The sequence below is a fragment of the Pantherophis guttatus genome, chromosome 3 (genome assembly GCF_059756535.1).
Source record: "Pantherophis guttatus breed Tessera chromosome 3, ASM5975653v1, whole genome shotgun sequence".
In the NCBI taxonomy this organism is placed as follows: Eukaryota; Metazoa; Chordata; class Lepidosauria; order Squamata; family Colubridae; genus Pantherophis; species Pantherophis guttatus.
In genome coordinates, this window is record NC_142065.1 from 125375099 (window position 1) to 125402545 (window position 27447).

The window sequence follows — 27447 nt, forward strand, 5'->3', positions numbered from 1 at the left end:
TAGCATCTTAAAAATATAAAGCTGCCTTTCCTGGGACACATATATTCGCCTTTCCTGTTACAAAGCTGCTATGTAAAAATATAAAATGGACTGGATCTCTTAGCCCCTGTCACAAATGCCCAATTATATGAATGTCCTCATCTGCTATGGATCTTTACAATATTTTTTTAAAAAAAATATTATTCATACATTGCTTCTGTTCTAGCCTTCCTATCAAACAGGAATTGCCTTTAAATCAACAATGAAAAACTTGGCTGAATTTTGGTAGTAGGTTGTTTTTTCTAAGAAGCAACATAACTAATCCTCAATTTACAACAGTTTAATGAGCATTCAAAGTTACACTGAAAAAAGTGACTTATGACCGGTTTTCATACTTAACGTCCATTACAGCAACCTCTTGGTTGTGTGATCAAAAATAGGATGTTTGGCAAATGGTTCATACTTATGACAATTGCCATGTCCCGCAGTCATATGATCACTTTTTTGCAACCTTCTGAGAACTAAGTCAATGGGAAAACCAGTTTCACTGAACAATTATGTTACTAACTTAACAACCGCAGTGATTCACTTAACTGTGGCAAGAAAAGTCATAAAAGTCGTAAAATGGGACAAAACTCACTTAACAAATATCTCATTTAGCAACAGAAATTTTAGGCTCAATTGTGGTCATAAGTTGAGGACTATCTATAAAGTAAGAAAGACAATATGTTTGCTATTTAACAATTCAGATATACTATCAGACCAAATAACTATCTGCAGAGGTAACCTTGCTTGCATATGAAAAATACTGAATGTTTTATTATGTATTAGATTTTTATTACTTATACTGGATTTCTGATCAATGGCTGAAATAAAGTTTTGATGGATGGGTGGATCCTTCCTGTATCTTCCATTGTTTAAAAGATTTTCTGACATGTTTTGCAATGTATGTGCTATGGAAAGCCAATTCATAGTAATATTTAGCTGAATGTGGCTTTAATATTTATAATTCTATTTATGAGTAGTATATGAATTATGCATTCTCTAATTGTTAGGTTCATCAGTTTTGTCTTCACTTTCTGTTGGCTTTTATATGATTATATTCTAAGCAAGGTGTTGAAACGTAACCAAAGGGATAGGTAACAACTTTTCTTTTTGTAGCCTTCTAAATCTCCTCTGGTCATGATTACTGAAAGTTTATTTTCTTTTGAGGCTGGGTATTGATGAAAACTGAAATGCCTTAAAATAAAGATATCATAGTTAAAAAGCAACAATAACAAATGTCTTTACAATATCTGTAGTTTCCACCTTTCTTACATGCCTGATATTGCTCCATCTATTTTTCAGTCCTTAAGTCTGCTCAGAAGTATTAAATATGACTGTGAAAATCTTCAGCAATCCTGTGGCCTCCGAATATCTTTGCAACAATGAGGGCTAGAATTTTCTCAGTTAAAAAGGAGATTCGAGATGCTTGGCTACATTTTGTTGCTTTATTAGTTTAATCCTTTAAATTTAAGCAACTGCAAATCCTGCCTTTAGGGGAAAAAAACCCTCAACCCAACCCTCAGTAGAAAAGCTTCTGTAATATGGATAAAGTAAAGAAACAAACTACAGCATAAATGTATACAATCCTGTCTGCCTACAAGCCACATATTTGATGTAATATCTAATAAGGCTCAGGAGATAGATGGGCTTTAATATAGATTTTCACATACCTTTTTTAAATGCTTGGCAAACTTTCTCATATATACTGTAAATGTGCTGTTCCAGACCTTGGTAATCCCACAACATTGACGGTGCATTTGAGAGCTGGGCTGATTTATTTCCGGCTCAGTTGCAGTATATTTGAAACCAGAATAAAGCTAGAGTTAGTTTTCCTAAGGCCGAGCAGATCTGTTTCTCCATTTGTTAAAATTTCTAGCATGTCCTTTCAGTCCTGGACTTCAGGTCTTTCAAGTGGAAGGGTGGCTTGAGGTCTTTTCAGCTCTCCCTCACAGGAACCACTAGGATTTTATTTATGGTTTAGCAAGACAAATTAACACAATTTGAAGTAATTATGTGGGTGGGATAGGAAGCTACAATTTATTTTAGCTCCCTTTTCTTTTCTGTGGGGTTCAGGGTAAGGGACATTTGTTAACATGTATCTGTTTGGGTGGGGTGATGTTTCTTTGAATGCAGTGCACAAGCAAGAAAGCAAGATTTCAGCAGATAGTCTTCAAAACTCAAACTTTGAGGAATTGTGAGTAGAAATATATTCATATGTACTTATTAAAGGAAAAGAGTCTTACATTAATTTACATCTACATACATAACACAGATGCTGATAGGTAAAGGATAAACCCTTCCCTAGGACTTTAATTTATTTTGCCCCATGATAATTACTGAGCAACATTTCAATTTGCCTCTACGTCTTTATAATTCTACTATGGATTCTGGAAGTGGGACTGTGTTATCTCCGATGGGATTTAAGTGGGACAAATAATAAATGAGGCAAGAAAATGAATACAATAATGTAACCATAGTATCAGAAATAAAATGGTAAAATATATACTTCCAAATGAATCTTTCAATGTGATCAATGAAATAAATAATGAGATAATACAGAAACATTTTTATTAAATATCAGGTAATATAAATTTTCAAATTCCCATCTTCATTGGCAGCACCAAAAAGAAAAAAAGTTTTTTTTAAAAAATCTGAGAACAGCACCAATAAATCTGGACAAAGAAAAGCACCAATAATTCTGGACAGAGAAAAGCATCAATAATTTTGGACAAAGAAAAGTTGATTTTGCTTATGTTATACTAAGTAGTCCATATTTGTATTTTTTAAAAAGTCTGTCAATTGTATTCAGCTTTTGTTAATTTCTGTAATGGGGTTGGAATTTAAAGACAAATTTTATTCAATTCCACCAGCCATTGGGTGTCTAAGATTGTGCAAATGGATTGCACATGTGCATTTGAATATTCCTTTACAGTCACAAGGATCAGAAACCTGCTTTGTTTAGTGAAAACTAAAGTTCTCAGTGCTGTAACTAGTATTCTATGTGTTCACATTTTCTTTCAAATTGCAAGACACCTGTTTTCTAACATTGATGTTCCGTGTAGTTCTAAATTTGCAAATAATTTCTGGTTATGCTGAACAGCCATAATAACCAGAAAAGAAGAGGGGAAAAAATTCATGGGAGTATTATGCTACCCTGGTGCTGAAATCTAACATGACAGTACCTTGTTTTTAAATACAAACCACATACTTTTGGTATAATCAGCCATTTCTGTAACACTGATAGCAGAACACTCTTTTTATACTTAAGAGTAAAGCATAAAATAAGGACATTTAAATATGATTGCTCATTTGACAGTGATGAATGTAAAAGATCTTATTATCCAACACACACTGAAAAAGTGAAAGGAATCTTTAGGCTTTGCCTGCTTTCTTTGCATCCTGCATATTCAACAAAAGCTTCAGTTAATTTTTATTTATTAGCAATAGTGCCTCAAACACATTTCAGTTGCTGCAATCTGTTACAGTATTTATTCTTATAGGATCTTTGTAAGCAGGAACCTGCAGATGAATCATGCAATCTACTTCAAGGTTTCAACGAAGTGGCTGGTACAAGGCTAATAATATTGTGGACTTTTGTGAGAGCCCCACTAGTATGCTCCTCTACAACAGTGTACTTGGAATAGCTCTTGCTAATTTCCACAGGACTCGTGTCAGAAAAAAACTGCTGGTGGATAGTTCCCAAAGTATTTATTTAGCAGGAGAAACTGAGGTATAAAGAAAACTCAACCCTCAGTCTCCACCAAGAGCTCTGTTATTGTTCATAGATGTTCTTCTCTCATCAGCTCCTCAAAAAAATAGGTTATATTTTCAAGGATCTGCTTCCTTCCTATAATATTCAGACTTGTGGGGGGGGGCGGGAAATAAACCATGCCCTGTTTACATTAAAAGCACCTTCTTTTGATTTATTTTAAGAACAAGGTATCCATTCAGGTCACATTGGAATACTGAAAAGTATGTGGGATGTGACCTCTTCCATGCACGTAGTTCTTGGTTATGTGGATTTTTTAAAAAACCTGGAGTAATGTTGCTTGCCGAGAAAGATGCTTCAGAGCGTCCCAGTCGCTCTTGAGATTCTCTTGTTTATTCAGCTCAGATGCCAGTTAAGAAGTGAAGCTCATTTTGCATTCAGAGCTATGCCTTATATTTTAGAGATGATGCTCACAAATTAGAATTGATACAAGACCTGCAGCATTGCTTCCCATAGAAACTATGACTACAAACGCCATGTTGGGGAACCAAGTGGCACCAGTTAAAATAATCCTTACAGAAGATATCTAGAAATATGAGCAGAAAAGACATAGTGAATGTAATCAAATATACTGAATGAAGAGTTGGCTTTCCAAGTATAGTGAATAAATGTAAATGCAGCATTTAAAAATAAAAAAAAAGACTTGATTTACTTGAAGCTTGGAAGATAGGACATTTTAATTCACTGACCAATGTCAGTTTATTTAAGTGGGTTATGAAAGTAAGAAAACAAGGTGTATATATGCCTATATGTACTGATACAACATTACATAAGTTTAATAAAAATGAGAATAAAAATTGTTGAAAAACACAAAACTGTACACTAAGACAAGCAAATAAGATCACTCAGCTTCCAGACCTGTGATGTAATTGAAGGTGAGTCATATGTAACTCATGACATACTGTTTCGGTATTTGTGTGTGTGTGTGTGTGTGTGTGTGTGTGTGTGTGTTGTGAATATATATGTACTGTATAATTATATGTGTGTACATGTATGCCCCAGTTCTCATGATATATGTCCATCTCTTGATGGAAAAGATTAATGTGTTCACACATATGAATTTCTCTCTCTTTCTCCCTGAATATGGTTGAGATGCCGTTTACTTTGTTCTGTGCAGAAGTTCATCCATTTGACAAGTAAAGTAATTTTAGACTGATCTTCACAATTTGAAATATGTTTTTGAAGAATGGAGAATCTCAGCCTTTTTTTTTTCCCTGTTGGGGAGCTCATCTCAAAATCGTCTCCATTTTTCTTCAAATAATACAAAGATGTTCTCTAATTCCCTTTGTTTTAAACTAAATAGTTCTGCAACTAATTACGTACACAACCTACTCTTTCCATTTTTCCCCCTATCTGAGATTCTTTCTGGTTTTGGATTTTGAAATTTGAAGATTATGAATGTACTTGAAGTCTCTAAATGCTATTTGCTAAGCAGTCCTGGTGGAATACTCACAATATCTTTAATATCGGTTCAGCAAGCTCTCTAGAACCAAATTTTAAGCAGCCCTCCTCAATCTGACCCTTTTCATATGTGTTGGGATTGCACATCTCATGATTCCCAAGTAGCATTCAAAAGATATCGTATTGAGGAAAGGCTCCTTTAAAGACAAAAATGGAGTCTAGAAAAGAAAACTGTTTAACTCTACCTTTTGCTTCTGGAAGAGGACAGAAGTTTATATTACAGGCTTGTGATGCAATGGGCTTCTGATGCAAGAGGCATCCGGTAGCTGATCTCCCATTTGCTAGGCACTGAACAGACCTCACTTGCATGCCACCTCCACAGGTCACTGTGCACTGCAGGGTAAAACAAAGTTAATCAACTACAACTGGGCAGAAAGTCTTATAAAGATCTCCATATGGAAGTGGAACATCCAGTACAAGATCATAAATAATCTGCTGAGTTCACCAATGCATTTTCAGCAAGAGGTTCTGGACAGTTTTCAACTATTTATTCCCAATAAAACCTTTTCATAAGAAGCTCAATCTTATGTATGTTATCACATAGATAGGCAGATAGGTCCTGTGTACACAATTACTGGTTGGAGACTTGGAGTGCCAGCTGTCTTCAAAAGTACCTGCATGGTTCAATTTCAGATATTAATATTTACAAACCTATTAAGTTGTCACTTAATAAAACAAATATTGAACAACTAATCACACAGGTTTAAAAGAATTAAATCTCTACAAATTAGCACACAACTAAAAGAATCCTGAGGAAAAAGAAATATTCACTGAAGCAAATGCATCCATCTGTCTTAGAAAAAAATATTCTTGTTGTATTAAAAGAAAAAAGAGATGCTCTTTCCGGAATTTCTAACTTGTCAATCATTGACAACTGTTGCCTTGGTGTATTTGCATGGGAATATATGATTAAACCTAGAACCTCCTTAGGTTAAATTGATTTTTCTTGATATTATCTAGTTAAAATAATGCTTACTTATCATGTCCTTCCAAACAGATATATCATGAAACCTCAAAATGCACACTGCAGGGATTCCCCCAAAAAACTTGAATCTCCTTTCTCCTGTGAAATCTGAGTGGTTGGAATTGAGAAAAACATTTATCCAGTTTTCCTGTATCCATTCTCCACCTATACACAATAACCACAAGCACAGTGCTCTGCTGCACACAGGTGCTTCCTCTTCTTCTAATACTACCAAGCCAGCTATTCCATATCCCCCTTCTGATGTATCACAGTATTATTTCACAACAAACACACACAGACACAAAATGTGGGGCACAATGGGGAAACGGGAAGGATATATCATACCTAAGCATTTTGAGAAATTCTGTAAATGAAACAGGAGAATCGCACAATATATGTCTAGTCTAAAATTACCATCTTTAAGGGAATAAAGGTGATGAGGATAATGCATTGGCAGAAAGTAAAAGAGGGAAGTCAGAAGTGTTATTAAATTATATTAGTCAAGGCACAGATGTTGCCCTTCCCAAATAGATACAAGCTGCCTTAAGTATTTCCACACCAGGACTTTCAGTACTGCTTAATTGCATTGTTTTTCTCTAATTAATGGAAATGAAATGAAAATTGAGAATCTGCACAGTATTTAATATAATATTAAGTTAACCTGCATGCTCTTCTCCATGGCAGGATTATTTTGTAATGCTTACTTGTGTAAATTCACTACTGGGCAATAAAAGGGTAAGGTTTGCAGCCTCAGACAGATTTACATTTTCATACTGATCCAGTCTAGAGGAACAGTGATTTCTGTGTGAATGGTGTCAAGGAGAATTCTTTAGATCAAATAACCTATTATTTCACAGAGAAGGGGAATTATTTAATTTTCACTTTGCTCATTCTGCAGCAATCACTTTCAAGAAAACATGCAGTAAAAGCATGGAGTGCAACAATTCCTATGAGCCCTGAATAACAAGATAAAAGTCAGCAGCTTTGAGCCAAACCTGTCATTGTATGAGGTGAAGCTGAATCTCATATCAGCCCAAAGTCAAGAGGTTGGGGGATGATTCAGTTCTTTAGAAAGCCATCTGTTGAGTTGATAAACAGCCAACTACATTTTTTTTGAAAAATAAGTCTAAGATTGGGAAGTAAAGGAAGGGAGAAAGATACAATCAAATGACTAACGGTTCTTATTTTTTAATAATAAAAAATTGTTCAACAGGGGCTTCCTAATCTTCAAATGAATAAATTGCTAAAAAGAATGCTAAATGTATCTCATCTCCTCACATCTTATAATGAATGGCCATACAAAACTGCTGGAAGATTTAGGAACCATGTCTAAATCTAAAGGTTCATCATAGATAAACCAACCTCACAGCAATTCTGCTCCATCCTTTCAGGGATCCTAAGCAAGATGACTTGAGAAAAAACAACATTTCCCCTCTACATCCAGTGACCTTCCAATAAAAAAGTCCAGAGATTGCTGGCATAGTCCCTGTCATGGGCTGAGAAACGTGTCTCCTCTCCATCAATATTGCCCACTTACAGTAAATAAGGAAATGGGAAGATTCTTTTATACAGAAGTCTATCTTCCTTCGCATAATGTCTTCCCAATTTGTTTGCTCAAAATGTTAGAAGGTTTAATAGTACTGGAGCAATTACAACTTCAAATAGCATATAATTCTGGTCAGAGTTAACAATGTTGCAAGCATAAGTAAAGTGAAATAATAAAACAAAATCCTCAATTTATGACTGTTTGCTCAATGATGATTCAAAATTACAGTGGCCACAGAAAAAGTGTTTTATGGTTTGTACTTGCACTTACAACCATTATACCTACCCTGCGGTAATATAATTGTATTTTGAGTGCTTGGCGCTCAAAAAAAAAAATCCATTGGGAAGCTGGATTTGCTTTATGACCGCGTGAGTGCTTAACAACTGAGGTGATTTGCTTTGTGACTGCCATAAAAATAATCATAAAATCGAGTTTGGTCATGTGATGACTACACTTATGACTGTACCAAATTCTGGTTCCAATTGTGGTTATAAGTCAAGAACTACTTGTATAGTATAGTATAACCAAAACAGAGTTTAAAAGAATCTGGTTTTAATATTGCCGCACCTGTTGCTTTGATACTGGACACTCTTTAACCTCCAGAATTGTCTATTGCTCCTATAAAGGAGATTCTATACTTTGATACCCCCCCACCCCCCCCCAAAAGAAAAGATTAGAATAATTTCTAGTGGTCTCAGCCTGCTTTAATTCACGTGTTGACCTTGATTCAATCCTAAATTAAATTGATTTTTCCCCCCAAAGTGCAAATGAATCCCAAATTGAATCTTGGAATCAGAACTTACTCCTAAAAGCCAAGCTAAGAATAACAAAACAAATGTAACTATCTTCTATGTATTGTTCTTAATTTTTCTTTTAAAGAATACTGGAATAAGACTCAATATTCTCTAATACTTGGCAGATATCTTACAAATATGACTAGGTCCTTTATTGCAAACAAGAATGAAGTCCAATGAAACACTTGGCCTACTGAGGGAAAACCAACGTTACAGTCTCCCTCTTATATCTGACAGTAGTTTAAATGTAATTTGAGCATCCCATAGTAGTTTGAACATTTGAATAGCCTTCCTATTAATGAAATGATTTTTTGCTTGATGCTTGGCAGCTCTGAAGCCCAATAGTTTAAATAATTGCCAATTCTAGCCTAAAAGTAAATAAATCTTACCTTAACTTATAAAGACAAATGCTATACATCATAATGTTGAAAAAAACGATTTGGATCATTAGCTATTCAAAGAAAACATATTCACTAATCAATCCCATAAATGAAATCCATGGAAAATTACTAGTTGAACTGCCAAGAGGAAATGTTTCTTTTAAAGGCACAGGATTCTCCAGAAGCCTTAACAGCGTTTTGCCTACACCAGATAGGAAAGGATTGCTGTTGCATCTTATTCTATTCCATATATATTAAAAAAAAAAAAACCTTGAAAAAAATGGGGAATGAAAGTGATGACAGTTCTGGGGAAAAAGAGACATTTATTAGATTTTGATCTGCAGTCCAGCATTGAATATCTGTAACTGAATAAATTCGAATGAGCTCCCTCCAGTGGATAACAGCCATCACCAGGCTATGCCTCCCTCTCAGTGCTAGCCTGCCCCTCAGGCAGCCTGAAGCTAAATCGGAGGGATCCAAGTTAGAAAACACAATGCAGGCTTCTACACAAACATTGGGATTCACAGACTGGTGACCAGTATAACTCCAATTGGTTTGTGGGAGGACTGCTCCTTCCATCTGCCCACAGGGCCATTTCTGTTTCGGCTTCTGGAAATACCAAAATATCCCCAGGAAACTACCCCACTCCTACTTTTAAGTCCAACTAGCAACATTATCCTGCTGGAATATTTGTGGCTATTTCTACCAATAATGTTTTTGATTAGTTTTTCTCCTCTATGCAAGGAATAAAATCTAGGGAGACAGAGATCATTCATCCTCCTTACTCTACCCCTTATCTCTGCACGTTAGCAACCTCTAATAGCTGCAGCTTGAGTTGAATCCAGAGTAAATTCAATTTGAGCAAGTTTTAGGATTTTTCTTTAAGCCTGCTTCTTCTCTACACATATTCTGTATAGCTCAATGGGAAAGATGATGCTACATGTAACATAGTTAATGGTGTCTTTACAAGGTTATTGTTATATGTTAAGACTCCAATGCTTTATGTTTTAAATGGCTGGGGCAAAAAAAAGCAAAGAGAGTACCACCAGTGATAGGTTCCTTGGTTGCAATCCCAAAACATCTGGAGCACCACGTGAACACCATCCACATTGACAAAATCACCGGTCAATTGCAAAAGGCAGTTTTACTCGCTTACTTGCAATGATACCTTTAACAGGCTCAAGCAATATCTGCCTATCCCAGTCCTTGATAAAGAATCTCTAGGTAGATAAAAATGCCAAATCTAGTCTAAACATGGGGTTGACTGAATGACAAACTATAATAATAATATATTTAATCTGAAGCAGCAATCGTCTTCCTCAGATATTGCAGCAGCACAAAATTGCCTAACAGCATCCAAAATAAAGGCCCAAATATTCCTTCTTCAACTATTTTTCTGCAGTGAGTTTAGGACGATTGCTAAAATCCAAGTTCCCTTGCAAGCAAATAGCAAGTAGTTAATTCAGTTAAGCTGCCTGTGTTGATTTTATTTAGAATTCTGTTTATGTGTTTGATACTTTATTGTTCTTTATTATATGCCCCCTTTCTCAGTAATCCCTTTTATACAGGTTGGTTGGACTAAAAAGTAAAATTCTAATGAAAAATTTCCCCATCAGTTTTCCCACATGCAAAACTATAGTACAAGATTTGTTCAGTGGTTACTTTTTCTTGAAGTGGGCAGAAGGGAGAAATTCTTGGTAGAAGGGATAAGAAGTCTGCAGCCAGGCAGTAAAGAATATGTCCAAAGGTTTAGCCTGATGGGATAGCCTCCTATAAATACCTTAGAAGAATTGTTTTCAGTGAAATTGCAAGTCAACTCTTCTTGGTCTTTTCACTACTCACTTTGGTAACACATGGAGTCATCAGCATGTCATCTGGAGTCCTGAAATAGGGCTTGCCACTGGTAGTCTCCTGGCTGAAAACTGGAGGTCAACCATAAATGGTCAGCCATTTATGTACCATATCATCATGTACCAGGGATGGCAGAATTGTAATCCAATTCAGTTGGAGGATAATAATTAAAGAAAGTATCTCCTGCTTCCCAATTGATGAATCAGACGTCTTCTGACATTAGTCGTATTTACAGTCTTAACATATATTATTATTATTATTATTATTATTATTATTATTATTATTATTATTATTTAATCTTTAGTGAGATTCACAGCCTTTGAGGCTGGTTAATAGCTCAGCAGCTCAAGTCCTAACCAAGGACCTAGGAACTGTTAAGGTATCGTCGGAGGATGTAAGCTGTTCCGAGTAAGGTGGTTTTTTGTAGAGTCAAAATGTTCAAGTCCGGCAAATTTAGAATTTCTAAATAGCGGGGTAGCCCTTTGGGTATTGCTCCAAGGGCTCCAATTACAATCAGGACAACACACAATTTCTTTTTCCATAGTTGCTCAACTTCAATTTGCAAGTCCCGGTACTTTGTGATTTTTTCTTGCTGCTTATCTTCAATTCGTGCATCACCAGGTATTGCAATGTCAATGAACCATACTTTTTTCTTTTCAACTATTGTTATGTCAGGTGTGTTGTGGACCAAGTGCCTGTCAGTCTGAATTCTAAAGTCCCACAAGATCTTGAGTTTCTCATTCTCTAAAACTTTCTCAGCCTGATGTTCCCAGTGGAACATTATCATCATCATCATCATCATCATCATCATCATCATCATCATCATCATTATTATTATTATATTATTATTATTATTATTATTATTATTATTATTATTATTATTATTATTATTATTATTTGCACAGTCAACCAGATGCTCAAACTGGGTTTGGCATTTTTGTCGACCTATTGAGCCCTTACTAAGGACCTGAGATAAGCAGATCTGGATGTTTGATGGTGTTATAGATATCGTTGCAGGATGGAAGCTGCTCCAAGTAAAGCCGCCTTCTGCAATTGACTGATGGCGAATTTTCAGTGTCAATGGTGTTCAAGTGGTGCTCCAGTTGTTCTGGGATTGCACCCAAGGCGCCTATTACTATTGGTACTACCCTTGCTTGCCTTTGCCACAGTCATTCTATTTCTATTTGTAGGTCTTTGTATTTTGTTATCGTCTCCAATTCTTTCTCTTCTATTCTGCTGTCTCCAGGCACTGCCACTTTCACTATGCAAACTTTTTTGTCTTTCTTATTGACAGTTGTTAAGTCTGCAGTGTTATGTGGCAGATGCATTATTGTCATCTTTGTTGTTGTTATTTATATAAACTGACTCTGAATTTGGAAATTATACATCATTGCCAATGGTTTTTAGTAAACTTCTACTTCATGAATTGTTGATGTTGTGGACTTTTGCCTACTTCTGCCCATGCTCCATTTTATTTGAACTATATGATTATGAAGGAACTATAGTTTTGTGAAGAATATATTTGTGCTACAGGTATGAATCTAGGACATTGAAACCATTGGAAGAAAAAATGATAACGAGACTTAGCATGAAACTTAAAATATTTCAGAGTTACCTATGTCCTTTACCTGAGACCAAGAGGAGGAAAACCAGCTGCCTTGATTTATTGATAAATATACAGAGTGCTTGTAACAAGGATGTAGGATGCAAACTTTTTCCATCTCTATGTTTGGTTTCTGAAGATAGGAACATTTTTTAGGGGCAAGTTCTCGATACTTTCCAGTAAGATATTTTTCAGCACAGTTCAGTGTTCTCCTCTGTATTCCCTTTCCACATGTCACAGAGCACTGAAAAGAGAATTTAATAACAACAATTAGTGCAAAGCAAGGTAGTCCCTTGTTTCATTCCATGTGAAGCACTTTAACTTTTCAAGTCAATATAAACTTGATTTTATTTTGACTTTGATCAGACATATGGGCAACCTCAGAGTGATTCCCAAACTCAATAGGTTACATTTCAATTCACTTAACAGGGAATTACTTGTTCCAAACAACACATCCTCTTCTAATATACTCCATTCCAGCTGTTCATCCATTTTTCTTTTTCAATTCTACAACCATTATATATGGATCATAGTAACTGGCATTTTTTCTTTCTCATGTGAGTCTCAATAGAGGTAAAACCAAATTCCAAACAGAGAAGGATAATAGGCGTACAACAAAGATTACAGAGCAAGATTCTTAAAACTTTGGATTGTATCATTTCCAGAGTTCAACACTTTTTAGAGACAGAGTTGGATTCCATTTAATAGGAGGCTCAGCCCTTTGTTCTAAACAGTTTGGCAGCAGCCAGCAGCAAACTGCTACTATGACTTCTGGTGAAATTTATTGTTGTATTTGAAGACTTCTGGACATGGAATGAATGGGCGTATGCTTAATATCTTCATGCAGTGGGCAAAGTAGATTCCTAAGTACAGATAGTCCCCAGTTTAAGAACGAGATCCATTCCCAAGATCTCTCCTTAAGTTGAATTTGTATATAAGCAGAAACAGTATTATAGCACAAGACTATGTAAGTATTGTGTAATCAGCTTGAACCATTATGTATTTAACAAATTTTGCTACAATAGGCTCTGTTCTTAACTGGGTCATTTTAAACCAGGGCATTCTTAACCTGGGGACATGCTATGTTTAAATACCTTAGACCAGCAGTCCCCAAGCTTTATGGCTTGAGGGTGAGAGGGAACTGGCCCACCGCTCATGCAAGTTGAGCTGTGCACATATGTGCTGGCCCACCATTTGCTCAAGTTGAACTGTGCATGTGCACACATGTGCCAACCAGTCGCTCAAGCAGTCTGGTAGTGGGCTGCAGCCTGGGGGTTGAGGACCCCTGCCTTAGGCTGTTGCATTTACATGCTATTGATGTTCCAGTTATAATGGCAGTTTGGGTATATAGGACAAGTTTGGTTTGGAATATTTTTTTTCTTTTTTTCATTGCAACAAAATGTTTCAAGCAAGCTTCACTGAAAGTTAGTGAAAAGATTGAAGCAATGTTGACACATAGTGAGATGGAAATAGGAGTGTTGCTTAGCATTAATGGGTAAAACTCTCCCTTGGACAGGGTTTTCAGGATGTAAAAATTAAACAAATATGAAACAAAAAATACATTCCTGTTCTAATAGAAGAGACAATGCATACCTCAGGATTGAACTGTTACCTATTTGGGTAATGAAATTTCTTCAAGAAACAACCATGTTCAAGAGCACCAAGGACTCCATAGTTATCTTCTCATGAATGGAAGATATTGTATATTCGTATTTTTTTTCTCACCTCTGTCCATGCGGACACAAACCATTGAAGTTTCTTATTTTTATAGCATCGTTTCAGGAGGCAGGTTTCTTGCATCTTTGGTTTCAGTTCTGCGGCACAAGCAACATCTGGTAGAATTTGATCCCAGCGAGAGGAAGAGAAGCTTTTGCACAGAACGGTTCTTTTCCTCCAGCCTTTCCCACAAGTTCGAGAGCACTGGGAGTGTAGAATGGACAACGAACATGATAGCAAAATGTTTCTCAAAAATAAGAGAAAATAATTTGAAATAAATAAAATATGTAGCAGTTTAGGGTGTCTTATATACTTTGCTTTTTCCAGCAGAATATTCTTACATTCTCAGAATATGTAGAATAGAATTGAAGAAGAATCAAATGCCCATTTAGTCCAGCATCATATGGAAGGAAAGTGGGCAAGCATGGCATCAGGACGATGAACTTTTCTGCATTATTTCTAAATTTATATTACAGCATATAAATGTAAATGATAACTAATTCTTATTTCTTAGTCTGATTTCTTTTAAACTGAAAAATACTTACTTTAAGTAAAAAAATAAATAAAAACATACTGGAATTAAATCCACCCTACTGATCATAGCAGAGTATAGGTGCATTTTTATCTAAAGTGTATTATATTTTAATTGCTGTTAAAAGTGGCAGCTGACTTAGATGTGTATAATATCTGATGACTAACTACATTTCCAGTAATGAATTCTGATATAACTTTCCCTGAACTATCTCTCTCATACCGGGGGTGGGTGGGAAAGGACCCCTCTTTACCCACTTCCAATAGATTGATATTCAACTCTACCAAAGTGTGACTGGTTATCAATTACGATAAAAATGAGTTTCAGAAGGTCTATTACAAATTTTATCCAAGAAATCAAAGTTACCCTGAAATACATGTAGGTATTTATTCATCTGTTGGCTGTAATTCTGAAGTATACAAGTGTGAATTTAATGTACCTCAGACCATGGCCCGGTGCTCCACATAGGTGGACATCTTTGAGTGTTACATAGCTCCCTGGTGACTGGGGCAGGGATTTGACAAAGGGAGTCTGATACCCTTTCTGGTTCGTATTGAATTCTCTGCATGCAGTGAACATCGCGAAATCTCTCTCCTCCTCCACAAGTCAAGCTGCACCCAGTCCAGTTCCCAACAGACCAGCTAGAAGAGGGTTAAAAAACACATACACACAGTTTGCACTTGCAGATCTGACTAGCTTGTCTAACCCAGTATAAGGAGAATTTGATTTATTTGTAGGGATCACACTTATACCACAGCTTTTCTCCAAACATTTAAGAGCTTGATTTATGGCCATAATTGAGCCCAAAATTTCTCTTGCTAAGCAAGGGACTTGTTAAGTGAGTTTTGAACAGTGGTGGGTTGCTCCCGATTCGGGCCAACTGGTAGTGGCAGTGGTGGGAGGCTCTGCCTACCCTTCCAAATGTCATCAAAAATGCTCTGTGCAGAAGCGCAGTGCACTCGCTAGCGAACCATTAGCGCCGAGATTTGAAACCCACTACTGGTTTTGAACCTTTCTTGCCACAGTGACTCACTGCAGTTATTAAGTTAGTAATACAGTTGTTAAGTGAATCTGGCTTTCCCATTGATTTTGCTGATCAGAAAGTTGCAAAAGATGATCACATGATCCTGGGGCACTGCAGCTGTCATAAATACATACCAGCATCCAAATTTTGATCACATAACCATGGGAATGCTGCAACGGTTGTGGTGATAAGTCACTTTTTCCAGTGCTGTTGTAACTGAACGGTCACTAGACAAACTATTGTAAGTCAAGGACTACCTGTATTTTATTTTCTCTTTATGATAAGAGAGTAAGCAAAAGACACCCACTTTCAGTATATTCCATAAGTTCATGAAACCTGAAACTTCAGATGTTATATCAGATTGTGTTTAAATTTCCATTGTTTTAATACTCACATCATATAATTTGGAGAGCGAGGAAAAAGAAGAATGAAAAAGAAGAAAAGAATACAGCAGATACAGATTATTACTCTTTAATGATGGAAATACGTCACTTTTCTAAACATAAATCTGACATTCTGAAATGCATTTTGCAAATTAAAATATGGCAATGATTCTACAAAGGGAAATCAATGTATTTAAATCATTCATTTTGTCCCTATCAATTTTTTAATTTAGACTTTTTGGGCAAGCAGGAAAATTTTTGACAATAATTATAGTATAATAGCAATCACAATATGTTCAGATACTTTACCACAATGAATGACAATGTGAACATAATTAAGAGCATGATTTGAGAGCCACACCTCATTGAGTCAGTTTCTTCTTATATAGGAGCTCACTGGATGATTATATGCAGTGCAGTAACTGAAAGGATGCCACAGCAGATGGCAGCAAATGGCTAACCTGGCCTAATCCGAAAGCTAAGCAGGGTTGGACCTGGTAAGTATGTGAGTGGAAGACTACTAGAAAATGCAAAGTGTATAGGTTACACTGGGAGTTTGAAAATACAATTCCAGAAAAGACAATAGCAAAACTTTTCTATATCGTTTTTAAGAAAACCAGAAGAAAGTGTCCATGCGGCCCTCCAGAGCTGGGCTTGACTTGAAGGAAATTGTATCTTCTAACTGAAAACAACCCAAGGCATTTCTCTTCCACACACCTATAATATTTCTTAAAATATGAAACCTTGTTGCTTTTCTATTAGTGATTTCAAATACAACACCGTAGAAACAAAATATAGATTATATTGTTTATGCCTCATCCTAATCTTGCTACAGGAGAAATACAGATAGTCATTATCACCATAGTTGAACCCAACTTTTCTTTTGCTAAGGAAGACATTTGTTAAGTGAGTTTTGTCCCATTTTATGACCATTCTTGCCACAATTATTAAGTGAATCACTGCAGTTGCTAAATTAGTAACACGGTTAAGTGAATCTGGCTTCCCCATTTACTTTACTTATCAAAATGTCACAAAAGGTGATCACGTGACCCAGGGACACTGCAACCATCATAAATATGAATCAGTTGCCAAGCAGCCAAATTTTGATCACATGACCATGGAGAGGCTGCAACGGTTGTAAGTGTGAAAAACGATCATAAGTCACTTTTTTCAGTGCTGTTGTAACTTTGAATGGTCACTAAATGAACTGTTGTAAGTCGAGGACTACCCTGTTAACTGGAATTTCATCATATATTGGTAAGTAAATTTACCAGAATTCAGACTTATTTTGCTACCTATCATAGTCTCATCCAGATTCTGCTTTTGCTGCTATCTAAAAGAATGAATATGCAATTGCAGAAAAAAATAGAAGATACACTTCTGTCACATTTTCCCCAGTTCTTCTGTTTGAACAGATGTTTAACTTACTGACCTTAGGGGCAGGTTTCAGAATCCCCAGAATGCTCTTTTCCCAAGTTACTGCCCAATATCAAACCTTGGCATAGAAAAGATGGGGGTTGATGACAGGTGATTGGCAAAGAGCATGGAAAGACAGACTCCTGGAACAGTAACCCAAGCCCTCAATTAGTGATCTAAAACATTCCCATCAACATTTTTGGATTCTTCACAGTTCCTTTTTAATTTTAACAGTTTATTTCATTTGTACCCTATAATGGGTAGCTGCTTGTGCACTTGATAAAGTATGTGAAGGCTCTATTAATTCCTATCAACACATTGTATTTTGTGGACTACAATAATAAACTAAATCCTAGGATTGGAACTGTTAGTATTTATAGATATCAGACAGAAGAAACAAGCTATCCTTCCTTACTCCCTCTCCTTGTTCCACCCATCCATCTTTGATTACACTTTAAATATGTTTTTAAAATGATTGTTGATGGAACATTCAGATGACAATGAGGATTGTTAGATACAGCTTTATGTGACTGCTGTTCATTCTGGACTGCTGCACCTTTTTTCCCCCTTCTAATAGTGGACTTCTAATAGGGACACGGTGGCTCAGTGGCTAAGATGCTGAGCTTGTCGATCAAAAGGTCGGCAGTTCAGCGGTTTGAATCCCTAGTGCCGTGTAACGGGGGTGAGCTCCCCTTACTTGTCCCAGCTTCTGCCAACCTAGTAGTTCGAAAGCACGTAAAAATGCAAGTAGAAAAATAGGGACCACCTTTGGTGGGAAGATAACAGTGTTCCGTGCGCCTTTAGTCATGCCGGCCACATGACCACAGAGACGTCTTCAGACAGCGCTGGCTCTTTGGCTTTGAAACAGAGATGAGCACCGTCCCCTAGAGTCGGGAACAACTAGCACATATATGTGAAGGGAACCTTTACCTTTAATAGTGGCTAGAAAATGTTGGGAGATGTTGAGACACACAAGAGAATGCCATCTTGCAATTTATGAGGACACCATAAGGAATTCTTATAATGCAAACTTTATCACCAATTAAATTATCTACGTAGAGAAGAAGCCATGATATGAGAAGGGAGCGTGCCTCTTTCAAGGCCTATACTTGGCTTGATGCCAGGATAAAAACTAAATGCAATGCCATGATTACTTACCAGTTATGCATTGAGTGTTTTCCCTTTTTTAGAGTAGTTAAAGCTACAGTTTGCTAAAAAAAAAAAATATTTTGGTGGTCTCTGAGGATTCACAGCTTTGAGGGCTCACATGCAGTCTTGTGACCTCAGATTGTACAGTTTTCCACTGAGGGTCTAAATCAAAGAGGTCATTAGAAAGGGGCTCATGTTGCTATAGAAAACCTCACAGAGTACAGATAGATGTCGAATTACAACAGTTTGTTTAGTGACCATTCAAAGCTACAATGGCACTGAAAAAATGACTTATTACTGTTTTTCACATTTACGACCATTGCAGCATCCCTATGGTCATGTGATCAACATTCAAATTCTTGACAACTGACTCATATTCATGACGGTTACAGTGTCCCAGAGTCATGTGATCACCTTTTGTGACCTGACAAGCAAAGCCAACGGGGAAGCCAGATTCATTCAATTTTAATTCATAAAATTAGGCCGGGCTAGCCTAATTTTAACAGTTTTAAATTTTAAATTGGATTTTAATGGGATGTTTTTAATTATGGGCCAAAGTATTTAATCTGGTTTTAAATTGTTTTTAATTTTTATATTTATGTATTTGATCTTGGCTGTTCACTGCCCTGAGTCCTTCGGGAGAAGGGCGTTATATAAATATAATTAATAATAAATAAATAAACTGTGTTACTAACTTAAACACTGCAGTGATTCACTTAGCAACTACGGCAAAAAAGATCATAAATGGGGCAAAGGTCACTTAACAAATAACTTAGCAACAGAAATTTTAGGCTCACTGGTGGTTGTAAATCAAAGCTATCTGTATTTTCATCCAAACCATAGGTCTGGGCTGCCTGTTTCATTACATTAATCTCAATATCTTTAACCTTTTTAAAAACATGATTTGGGAATGCTAGTAAATTCTTCAATAGAGGAAAATTCAAACACTGTCAGATGTAAATGCCTTATTCTCCAATGTGTAAATAATGTATATATGGAACATCAGAGGTTAACTTATTCTTTGGACTTTAATGTATTCATAACTTACCACTCCCATTCCTAGCTCCACCCCTTGTATATATAAGGAGCCACCCTCACCATTCTCGTTGCTTCTACCTTGAATATTCAGTGAATATAGAATGCCTATCATAATTAAAAAGAAATATATTTAAAGCTCTAACTCCTATTATCTTTATTGAGTCTGATCCTGAAAATATCGCAACAAGCTGGTAGCAGAGGATGGTTAATTGACTCAATAAGTAATTAAAAATGTCCAAGAAAGATAGGCCCAACACCAGGGCCTACAGCAAAGAAATAGAAACTGATCAAGAGATGATCAACGAATCCACCAATGCGATTTCGAGAGAATCCGAAGAATACACCACTGAAGAAGAAGAACTAATGAGTGAAAATAATGACCAGAAAGAAATCGAAATAGAAAATAACGAACTCAGGTCAGAGATATTAAAGATACTAAAAAGCCAAAAGAATGATGAAAGTCTCATCGCGGACCTCCAGGAGATGCTGAAGAACAGCGGAGCAGCGAGAGAGAAAAACGTCTTTAAAGAAAAACCCAAAGATCAAAAAATCGTAAGTGAGATGACTACTGAGAAAATAGTTGTTAAAAAGAAAAGATGTGATCCCGCGCGAAATTTTGAATGGCAGCCATCTTGGTTTCAACGAACTTCAAAAGAGAATGGAGCAGAGCCAATCAAAACGCTCAGTTCAAAATTTCTGGCGCGAAAAACACTATCAGACGAAGAAAGTGAGAAAGAAGTCTCAAACTCTTCAGATGATCCAAAATCAGAAAGTGAAGACGATTTAACAAAATCTCAAGTAAAATCAGCAATGAAAACGCTTTTTGCTGCTTTTGGGCCAAGACTGAAAATTACCAAGACATCTACGAAGAAGCAAGAAATCAAACCGGCGACTCAAGACCTGCACGCTCCCATCCTGACTTCGAAAGCGACGACGCCCGAGCCCAGAGAGCCATGCCGATTTCGCCCTACACCACAGACAAAATCGAATACCAACGCACACAAAAAGAAGAAAAGAACCGTCACCACCACCAGAACCCCAAAAACCGAGCCAGAGACCGACTCATCTGAGGAGGAGCGGATCGAGAGAGCTGAAAGGGAGAGAACCTTCCACGACGCCACCAAAGAAAAAATGAGCAACGCGCATGTGCGAAACTACGTAGACGACCCAGAAGGACTTGAACTGGCCAGAGAACCGCGCAGACTCATTGCAAGCATCCCAATGCCGTTCTGTAATTTCCTGCACTTGAGAGATCACGGACTGCCCCAGGTTGTAAGTAATGGACAGAATAATGTAGGTAACTTACCCAGTGACTTCCCAAAACTTAGAATTGATGGCATTAATTTACAAGAGTGGTATCAACAGCTTCAGGTTATTTTCATGAAAGAAAATTTACTATTCTTTATAACTAGCCCTCCAAGAAGACCTTGGACTTTAAAAATAGATTGTTTACATCATAGAGCATTTTTCATAATAATATCTAGCGTGTCTCCTGCAATGTATCATAGCATCAAACCAAACCTAACTGTATCAGAAATAATTCAATGCATGTTTAATCTATTTCACAGCGATAGCGTAGCTACAACCACAAGAATGTCTAAGGATTTCTTTTCCTCTAGAGTAAAACCAGGGGTTTCTATAAGTGAGCATTTGATAAATCTAAACAAAATAAGAGCTGAGCTACAATTGAGGGGGGAAGTGATTTCAGATCAAACAATGAAAAGTGTTATTATCAATTCACTTGATCCATCATGGGATAGCTTTATGTCACACTTAGATACCATTAATTTGGGATATTTATCCATAGAAAGTCTATCTAACAAATTGATAGCAGAAGACAATTCAAGAAAAAATCGATCCAGTAACCAAACAGACCACAAACCTTTTAGGAAAGTAGTTTTTCAAGATAAACATAATGAGGCCTTTAGATGCTACAATTGTGGATCCAGGGAACATAGTAGAAGAGACTGCCCCAAAGTCTCAAGAGAGAGACATAGACCAGAATATAGGAGCAAATATAATTACAGACAATCTTCCACAGATAGACACAAATATAGAAGCCCACCAAATTACAAAGAAGGTAGAGGGGGTAGAGAAAATTCAAAAGAGAGGAAATCTGGGTCACTGAATGGGCTAAATAAACAAGACAGCACCAGAACACAGCAGGATGAGAATAACAATTGGCTTATTGATTCTGGTGCAACAAATCACACCACCAACAACAAAAGTATATTATCTTCATTTATAGAAGATAAGTTTGTGATAAAGGTAGCTAATCAAGAAAAGGTTCAAGTACTAGGCAAAGGAAATGTGACCTTGCCTGGTCTAGGGAAAATAGAGGGGGTATTATTAATCCCAGAAATACCTCACAACATACTAAGTGCCATAAAATTAAGCAGAGAATCTGATATCAATATAGTTTTCTCAAAGGGGAAAGCAACTATAGAAAAGAACAAAACAAATGTAGGTACTGTAATGATAAAAGGAGGTCTACCCTATCTGATAACTAAAGAAAGATGTTTACATAACATTGATTCAAATATGGAAGATTGTATTGAAGCAGATGATGAAAATGTCAGTAACAGTGACAATGATGAGTGTAGAATAACTCATGATCACAAAAATACATGCAAGGAAAAGAAACCAAAAATAGGTAAACCAATTCATGATGAGTGTGCTCACATCTTACACAGGAAGTTAGGACATGCAAGCTTTCCTGTAGTACAAAAAATGACTGAACACGCAGAAGGTGTCAAAATAAAAAATTGTGAAAATTATTTGGAATGCTCAGTATGTAAGTCCACCAAACTAAAAACCAGTCCCAGACCAAAAAAATCTAACAGATCAACTAACAATATTTTTGATTTGGTACATATGGACTTAGTTGGTCCATTAAGTCCCTCAATTACCTATAGAAAACGTTACTTCCTAACAATAGTGGATGACTACAGCCGATATGGTTTTGTTTACACATTAAAGCACAAGGATGAAACATTTCAGAAATTTAAGGAATTCTACAAACGTATAGAAACACAACATAATATCAGAATAAAGCAAATTATGACAGATAGGGGATGTGAGTTCATGTCTAAAGAATTCTCCCAATGGTTAAAGGATAGAGGAATGTTACATTTCACGTCCAATCCTTTTTCTGCATTTCAAAATGGAGTTGCAGAGAGGAAAAATTCCACACTACAAACCATGATTAGGTGCACATTAGAGGATGCTGGTTTAGGCAAACAATTTTGGTCAGAGGCATTACATTATTCGAATTACACTCAAAATAGAACCTGGTCCAGTATTGTGAATAAGACACCATATGAGGTGATGTACAATAGAAAACCCAAATTATCACACATGCACATATTTGGAGTCACTGCAGACGTACACATACCTAAACAATTGAGGAGAAAGGGAGAAAACGTATCCAGGAGATTAAGATTCATGGGATACGAAACTGGAACCAAAGGGTACAGATTTATTGATAGTAATAACAAATTTATAGTATCCAGAACAGCTGTGTTTCATGAACAGGCCAATTGGTCAAAATTGCACCTTAATGAAATATTTCCTAATAAATGTAAAGATACGATATCTTGCGAGGAAGGAACAACAGAAAATCAAAATATTAACAAAAGTAAGAACAAAACCAAAACTTGGACTAATAGTCAGCATAAAATAAAGACAGACACATTAACAAAAAAGGAAGCTAGATATTTGCATGATAACCATAGCAAGCCTGAAAGAACTATTAGAAACAATAGAAACCAAATACCAAATAAATACAAAGATTACATAATGCATATGAATGGAGAACAAATAACACCTAATACATATGAAGAAGTATTGAAACTTCCACATGAAGAAAGAGAAAAATGGGAACTTGCTATGGAAAAAGAGATGGAAAGTTTACAAGGATTAAATGTATTCACACCTGCGATCGCACCTAAGGATAAAACAATTATAGGTACCAGGTGGATTTATAAAATTAAGAACTTAGAAGGAGGCAATACCTTATACAAGGCTAGACTAGTTGCACAAGGCTATGCACAAAAATATCCAGAAGACTATACTGATACATATTCACCCACAGTGAGAACAGAGAGTGTCAAAACAGCCCTTGTAGTAGCATCTGCACTCAATCTGGACGTATTCCAATATGACATACAGACCGCATACTTACATGCAAAATTAGATAAGGAAATATATGTAAGAGCACCACACAGTCAATACACTAATAAGAACGAAATTTGGTTATTAAATAAGAGTCTGTACGGATTAAAGCAATCTGGCAAAAGATGGTACGATTGCTTGGTAAAAGTACTTAAGACCATGGATTTCAACGCCACCACTGCTGATAACTGTTTCTTTGTAAAAAAGAATAATGATCATATTGAATTTGTATTAATTTACGTGGACGATATTTTATACATTGGAAAGCATAAAGAGAGCAGGGAAATCTTTGTAAATAAGTTAAATGAACACTTTTCACTGAAATCTCTGGGTAAAGTGAATAAATACCTTGGTGTGCAAATTAACAAAACTAAAAGGGGATTCAAACTTACACAGAAAGATAAAATCATCGAACTCCTAAACAAATGTAACTTAAATAATGCTAAAACCTGTGACACCCCTATGCAAACTGATTTTCTTAGAAACACTGATGAATCTTCCCCTGAGTTTAAAGACAACACATTTTACAGATCAGTTATAGGTTCACTCCTTTATATATCTAATTGGACTAGGCCAGATATTGCATTACCTCTCAATCTATTGTCAAGATATGTTAGTAAACCAACCTTGTATCATTGGGAAGCTGTCAAAAGAATTCTAAGATATCTGAAGGGTACATTAGATTTTTGTTTAATGTTGGAACCCAATAATGACAGAGAACCAAAAATTACTTGTTATGCTGATGCAGATTGGGCTGGTGATACATCATGCAGAAAGAGTACTTCTGGTTATGTTTTTCTATTGAATGATTGTCCAGTTTACTGGTATACTGGTAAACAAGAACTAGTAGCCACTTCTACTACAGAAGCGGAATATGTTTGTTTGTCCAAGGCTGCAAATAACCTTGTATGGTTCAATGATCTGATCACTGATGTTTGGAAGAAACCCACCTTACCATTTATTATGCATGAAGACAATAAAGCGGCCATTGAAATATCCAGATCCGATGCAATTGGACAAAGGTCCAGGCATATTGATATAAAGTTTAAGCATGTGAGACAACTGTCTCAAGACGGATTCATTAAAGCAATACATTGCGATACTTCTGAACAATTAGCTGACATATTAACAAAACCCTTACCTTCTAAACAACACAAATATTTAACTTCTAAATTATATGTATTATATTGTCCTGAATCAGAATGTAATTGATGTTGTGTAACGAACCGGCATTTAGAGGGGGATTTGTCAGATGTAAATGCCTTATTCTCCAATGTGTAAATAATGTATATATGGAACATCAGAGGTTAACTTATTCTTTGGACTTTAATGTATTCATAACTTACCACTCCCATTCCTAGCTCCACCCCTTGTATATATAAGGAGCCACCCTCACCATTCTCGTTGCTTCTACCTTGAATATTCAGTGAATATAGAATGCCTATCATAATTAAAAAGAAATATATTTAAAGCTCTAACTCCTATTATCTTTATTGAGTCTGATCCTGAAAATATCGCAACAAACACAATGCTATGTTTTAAATCCACTGTATGTGAATCAGTGGTGGATTGTCCCAGTTCGCAAGAACCGGTAGTAAAACAGGCGGGGGCCCCCGCTCACCGCCCCAGATGTCGTCATCCGTGATCTGAGTAAGGCGCGTGCACAAGCGATCCCGTTGTGAACTGGTAGTAAAAGTAAGTAGAACCCACCCCTGATGTGAATGTACTAACATGCAATCAGAATATTGGCATCAATCTTCAGAAGCATTATAATAATGCTCACTTACAAATTGCCATTCAAGCTATGAGACATCTGTATGCTGAACATAGAGGAAAAAGGGTGCTGTATTTAAGTGAATTTTAGCATCTATATTAATAAGAGTTTCTGATTATTAGACTTTATGGTAAGTCTAAACCTATATGCATATTTACTAAAAAAGAAAGAACATGAATTGAAATTAATAGGATCTACATGATTTTATTTGGTTTTTAATGAAATTCCAAGATTAGCCTGTGAATAGATTGATGTGGTGGAAGAAACATGGAACAGTCAGAGAAAAAGCACCATGCTCTGTCTGGGCCTGGAGAATGCAATGGAATACTTGGATATTCCTTCCTTCTATGAAGTCTATGGAGTATCAGTAAATTAAAACATGTTTATTTTGGCTTAGAGCCAAACAACCTGATAAATAAGGCATTTTTAGAAAATTTCTCTCCCTTTCTCTCTCTCTCTCCCTTTCTCTCTCTCTCTCTCTCTCTCTGTGTGTGTGTATGTGTGTGTGTTGAAAAACACAGTAATAGATATTCAGCTAGTATACAAGAAAAATATCCAAGAGAGTCATCAGCTTCAAGGAACCTATTAGAGAAAAGCTTCTCCAAAATTGTACAAAAGAAATGCAAGGTTACAATACAGGATACAGAAAAAGATCTCTGAAATATATAGGCTAATACCATTTTAAGATCAGATTTTTGTTTAAAAATATTCTCAATTAACAACATTGCAGAATGAAGAAACTGGCTGAATTGCTAGATGATAAAAGAATTAAAGGATTAGGACATTGAAAAGAAGCTGAGAAAATTATTTTTATCTTTTTTCTAAATCAGATATGTTGATCATTGGTGCCCCACCAGTGACTAGATTTAATGGTCTAAATTCAGACAATAAACTAATGCTGAATCCTGATAAGGGTTGTCTGAATGAGAAATTCTTATATCTAGATTTGGACTTCAACCTATTCCAGATGCAGATGAACTTTCGCAGAATACCTTGATTTAGTTTTGCCATTTGAGACCTTAGTGGCTTCGATGGCTAGGAATGACTTTCATCGGTCTTGCTTAGTTTGCTAAAGAAGTGATATAATTTGACCCCAATTATTTATGTTCTCACAACATTCTAATTAGAGAAGCTGATGCATACCACATATTGTCATTGCCTTAAATAACTTGAGTTCCACATTTCTGAAGGAGCTCTTCTCTTTCAGCCTTTCTCAGATTTAAAATAATCAGGGAAAGCTTTTCTCCAAAGATCAGAGATAGTCAGGACAGTAGATTAGACTACTGGGTATTCCAAACAACCTAGAAGGCACAATGACAAACCACTCCCACCAAGAAATCAGAACAGGCATGTTTTTTTTTTTTAATGAATCAGGAGTTGAGCTCACCCAACAGTACCCACCAGAGGTGGAAGGTAGGCAAAAGAGGAAAAATTGTGGCTGTGACATTATTATAAAGACCTGACACTTTGATACAGGGTGTGATGTCAGTGCAGTGAAGCTTTGATGGCAAACTCTGATTGCCATATTGCCCACCTTACTGAGGTACAACCAGCATTGACATTTTATTGCTTTTTGGGGGTTGGGGTGGGAGTTCAACTTTGTTTGGCTAAGCATTTGAAAAGTTTTAATTATTACAGTATTCATATTTGCCTTTTACTGCTGCATCCTAATATGGATTTATTAAGTTAATTTTACACATTTTAAAATTAATTTAATTCTCTTCTACTGTGAGATGAAGAGCAATATTAAAATACTTTCTAAAAAAATAGCAATATATTATAATGCACACATTCAGAACAAGGTTTTGCCATCCTTTTCTACTACAATCCCCCATGTAATAGAAATGGAG

General features: G+C 36.2%; 1 protein-coding gene across 2 annotated transcripts in view; it reads right to left on the reverse strand.

Moving 5' to 3' along the window:
• Positions 1–2575: 2575 nt before the first annotated feature.
• ADAMTS16 (ADAM metallopeptidase with thrombospondin type 1 motif 16) overlaps positions 2576–27447 on the reverse strand; it is a 100586-nt gene continuing 75714 nt past the window's right edge. Inside the window, exons 19-23 of one of the 2 annotated variants that reach the window (XM_034411805.3) lie at positions 15080–15281; positions 14118–14312; positions 12418–12636; positions 5440–5587; positions 2576–4319 (exon numbers count right to left, since the gene is read on the reverse strand). In XM_034411805.3, the coding sequence (XP_034267696.1) occupies positions 4204–4319; positions 5440–5587; positions 12418–12636; positions 14118–14312; positions 15080–15281 (880 nt within the window). In that variant the 3' untranslated portion in view covers positions 2576–4203. Of the gene's footprint in view, positions 4320–5439; positions 5588–12404; positions 12637–14117; positions 14313–15079; positions 15282–27447 lie in introns of both variants that reach the window. The other variant, XM_034411806.3, reaches the window with a different exon arrangement.